The sequence below is a fragment of the Rhipicephalus microplus genome, unplaced genomic scaffold, assembly GCF_043290135.1.
Source record: "Rhipicephalus microplus isolate Deutch F79 unplaced genomic scaffold, USDA_Rmic scaffold_194, whole genome shotgun sequence".
Taxonomy (NCBI): domain Eukaryota; kingdom Metazoa; phylum Arthropoda; class Arachnida; order Ixodida; family Ixodidae; genus Rhipicephalus; species Rhipicephalus microplus.
In genome coordinates this window covers 280,042-283,568 of record NW_027464765.1, presented here as the reverse complement: position 1 = coordinate 283,568, position 3,527 = coordinate 280,042, and the positions used below count along the sequence as shown (strand labels likewise).

Genomic DNA, 3,527 nt, shown 5'->3' with positions numbered 1-3,527 from the left:
GAGTTTCTGTTACCTGATTTGTAGACTGGAACGACCTTGCCCGTTTTCCAATCATCCGGCATGATTCCTGAGGTGAGTGACTGTGAGAAGATAAGACATAAGTATGCTGCGCAAGTCGATTTCACATTCTTGAGGAGTTTCGAGTTGATGGAATCCATACCAGCTGATGAAGAAAGTTTTAATTTGTGGATTATAGATGAAATGCCTTCTTCGAAGAAGGTGACAGCAGGCATGAAAGTTTCTACGCTAAATGATGGCGACTGTGAGGGCATGTCAAGTTCAGTAGTGAAGACAGATGCAAATGCTTCGTTGAATATTTCTGCGCAATCATGGTCAGTCACTGTCTCGTGTGAATCATTCGTTAGTTTAATATCGGAAGGATGTGTGGGGTTTAGAACTTGCCAGAATTGCTTGGGGTTCCTGATTAAGAGATTAGGTAAGTCTATATGGTAAAACGAGTATTTAGCTTTACGAACAGATAGGAAATATGATTTTTCAGCTTCGATGTATTTTTGCCATGCAGTAGGCTTGCCGTTGCGTTTGGCGGTACGAAAAAGTCGTTTCTTTTTGTTTTCAAGTTTTTTTAAATGCCGAGAAAACCATGGTTTATTGCGGTTAGTTTGAAAAGTAATCTTCGGGATAAACATATCAGAGAGGTGATTTACTTTGTCCTTAAAGATCAACCAGTTGTCATGAACTGAGCGCGTGTGAAATGTAGATTCATACTGATTAAAAGAGTTACTGAGATCTTCAGATATTGCACTATAGTTACCCTTATCATAAAGAACAATTGTTTTATTAGTCGTCTGTTTTTTGGTCGAGGTAAATGAAAATAAAGCATGTATGACCTTGTGGTCGCTGATCTCAGGAAGGTAAGTAATAGATAATAGGTTCTCGGGGCTATTGGTTAATATCAGGTCGAGAATATTTGCTGATCCTCGTGTGACACGGGTTGGTTGGGCGACTAATTGTGTAAGGTTAAAGTTGAGACATACATCGAGGAAGTTTTTCGCCTCTGCGTGACATGATAATGTAGAAGTAACTATGTTTTGCCAGTCAATATTAGGGTAGTTAAAATCACCGAACAGAAGAATGCGAGCCTTTGGGTAAGCGGAAGTAAGTTTTTGAATGGAATTGTTCAGATGACATGGAAAATTTGGATCCGTTTGCGGGGGCCTGTAGCAGACGCCAAGTAGGACAGTTACGGTGTTAGTACGACAAATTAGCCACAGGGATTCGGTATCGGAATCGACGTTAACAACAGAGCAAGATATGCCCCGATGAACTGCGATAAGTACTCCGCCCCCCCGTGAGCCATTTCGGTCATTTCGGTACACGTGGAAGTCCTGTAAGTCAGTTAATATTTCCGCATCCGTTATATCGCTGGTAAGCCACGTTTCTGTTAATACGAGTATGTTGCTTTTTGATGACGAGATAATGTTGGATATGAGTTCACGTTTTGGAAGAAGGCTACGTATGTTAGTGAATATTACGGAAAACGAGAGAACATGACATGGGGAAGCCGTTTGGCGTTTTATTGCTCTTTGTTGGCGGGGTAACCGCTATGCAATTTCCTTAACCATGTGTGATGATGCGTCAAATATATAGCGCTTCGACCCGACGTGCAGTGTTTTGAACCGCAAGGAGAACTTGTCCGAACGTGCTTTTGCAAATGCAAGTAATTGCTTGCGCGCATATTGAACGGGGCGGGAAAAGTCCTCCCCGATGCTGTAGTTAGTGTTCTTCAGTTTCCTGCCGTTTGATAAAAGTGCATCTCTGGTTTTGTATGATAAAAATTTCACAATTATGGGACGATTTCGGTTTAGTGAATGAATACCGAGACGATGTGCGCGTTCTATGTCGTTAGGCTGCACTGTTAGTCCAAGGTTATTGTTGCAGATATCGACTATCATTTTTTCAGATTCAGCCCACGTTTCATTCCTAGTGGGGTCAGGGATGCCGTAGAATAGAAGGTTATTCCGGCGCGACCTGTTTTCAGCGTCATCCAGGGAAGTTTCTAGCTCTTGAATTTTTTTAGTCATGTTGATTACGTTAGCCTGTGTTTTTTCGATATCATTTCTGAGGGGAAGAAGAGTTTGGTAATGTGTTTCGAGATCGCCCATTCGTTTGTTTAAGTCTGTTATTCTTTTATCCGTTGTGCTTAGTTGAGATTTCAAACTCTGAACTTCGGCAATCAGCTGGGCCTGGCCGGCACTTAGCTTTTGTAGCTCAGTAAGAATAGCAGCGTTTCCGTTAGGGCCAGGATTAGTTTCGACGTCACCCGATAAGATCAGCAACGAGTGAATCATATGAGCACACTCAACAGCAATAGCAATACAGCAGTGGGGGCTCGGGAACTGCACCAGGAAGTAATTACTCGACTTTTTAGCGAAGAGGACATACGATTTACTAACCTGCATTGCAAAGGTAAGTGGATTAGATGGCTGCATTGTGGTGCAGTCACCGAGCCCACGAAGTGGCGTCAGCGGGTGATGTTCCTTTATACTTGATGATGCTGTGGTTGATGACGATGCGGCCTTCCATAGCACGGTGATTTCCGGTGATAGTAGTTCCTCCGACGTAATATCCGGTGGGGACGAGCAGTTGGTGCGTAGTAGGCGGCAGGAGCCTGGCTCGCTTTCGGAGCCCGGCAGCACCAACATAGATGACGCCCCCGAGGATAGGCCTATCATGTTCGACAGCTGCAGGCTGGCAAACACAAGTATGGTCGTCTGCATTGCAAAGGTAAGTGGATTAGATGGCTGCATTGTGGTGCAGTCACCGAGCCCACGAAGTGGCGTCAGCGGGTGATGTTCCTTTATACTTGATGATGCTGTGGTTGATGACGATGCGGCCTTCCATAGCACGGTGATTTCCGGTGATAGTAGTTCCTCCGACGTAATATCCGGTGGGGACGAGCAGTTGGTGCGTAGTAGGCGGCAGGAGCCTGGCTCGCTTTCGGAGCCCGGCAGCACCAACATAGATGACGCCCCCGAGGATAGGCCTATCATGTTCGACAGCTGCAGGCTGGCAAACACAAGTATTGTCGTCTGCATTGCAAAGGTAAGTGGATTAGATGGCTGCATTGTGGTGCAGTCACCGAGCCCACCTTTTGGCTTGCTCATGCCGTTTTGTAAGCTTTCACAACATTTTACCTATCGCAGTTTCGTACTCGCAATAAAACAACACTATCTCGTTAGATGACGTCGTTTTTGGTGGTTTCACGATGCTACCTAGCTTAAACTAACATAACTCAACCTAACATAACCTTCGCACTTCTATCGTTAGAAAACGTTTTACTCGCTCCTTTACATTGCTTTCTACAACATTGCGACGGTTTCAAGCGCTTTCACATTAGATATCGCAGTTCCCAACTTGTAAAGGTGAAAAACACTGCATCTCACTAAGTGACATTGTTTAATGCGGTTTTACGACGGTTCATACCTTAACCTAACGTATCATAACCTAACCTAACCTAACCTAACCTTACCTAACCTAACCTAACCTAACCTAACCTAACCTAACCT

General features: G+C 44.4%; 1 protein-coding gene across 1 annotated transcript; it reads right to left on the bottom strand.

The window, feature by feature from the left end:
• Nucleotides 1-1,273: 1,273 nt before the first annotated feature.
• LOC142791886 (uncharacterized) lies at nucleotides 1,274-3,030 on the bottom strand. Its single transcript, XM_075885559.1, has one exon. The coding sequence runs from the start codon at nucleotides 3,009-3,011 to the stop codon at nucleotides 1,563-1,565; it is 1,449 nt and encodes a 482-aa protein (XP_075741674.1). The 5' UTR covers nucleotides 3,012-3,030; the 3' UTR covers nucleotides 1,274-1,562.
• Nucleotides 3,031-3,527: the final 497 nt, after the last annotated feature.

Coding starts and splice junctions, on each gene's coding strand:
- LOC142791886 (XM_075885559.1), bottom strand. CDS start 3,011: ATGATAGGCCTATCCTCGGGGGCGTCATCTATGTTGGTGCTGCCGGGC.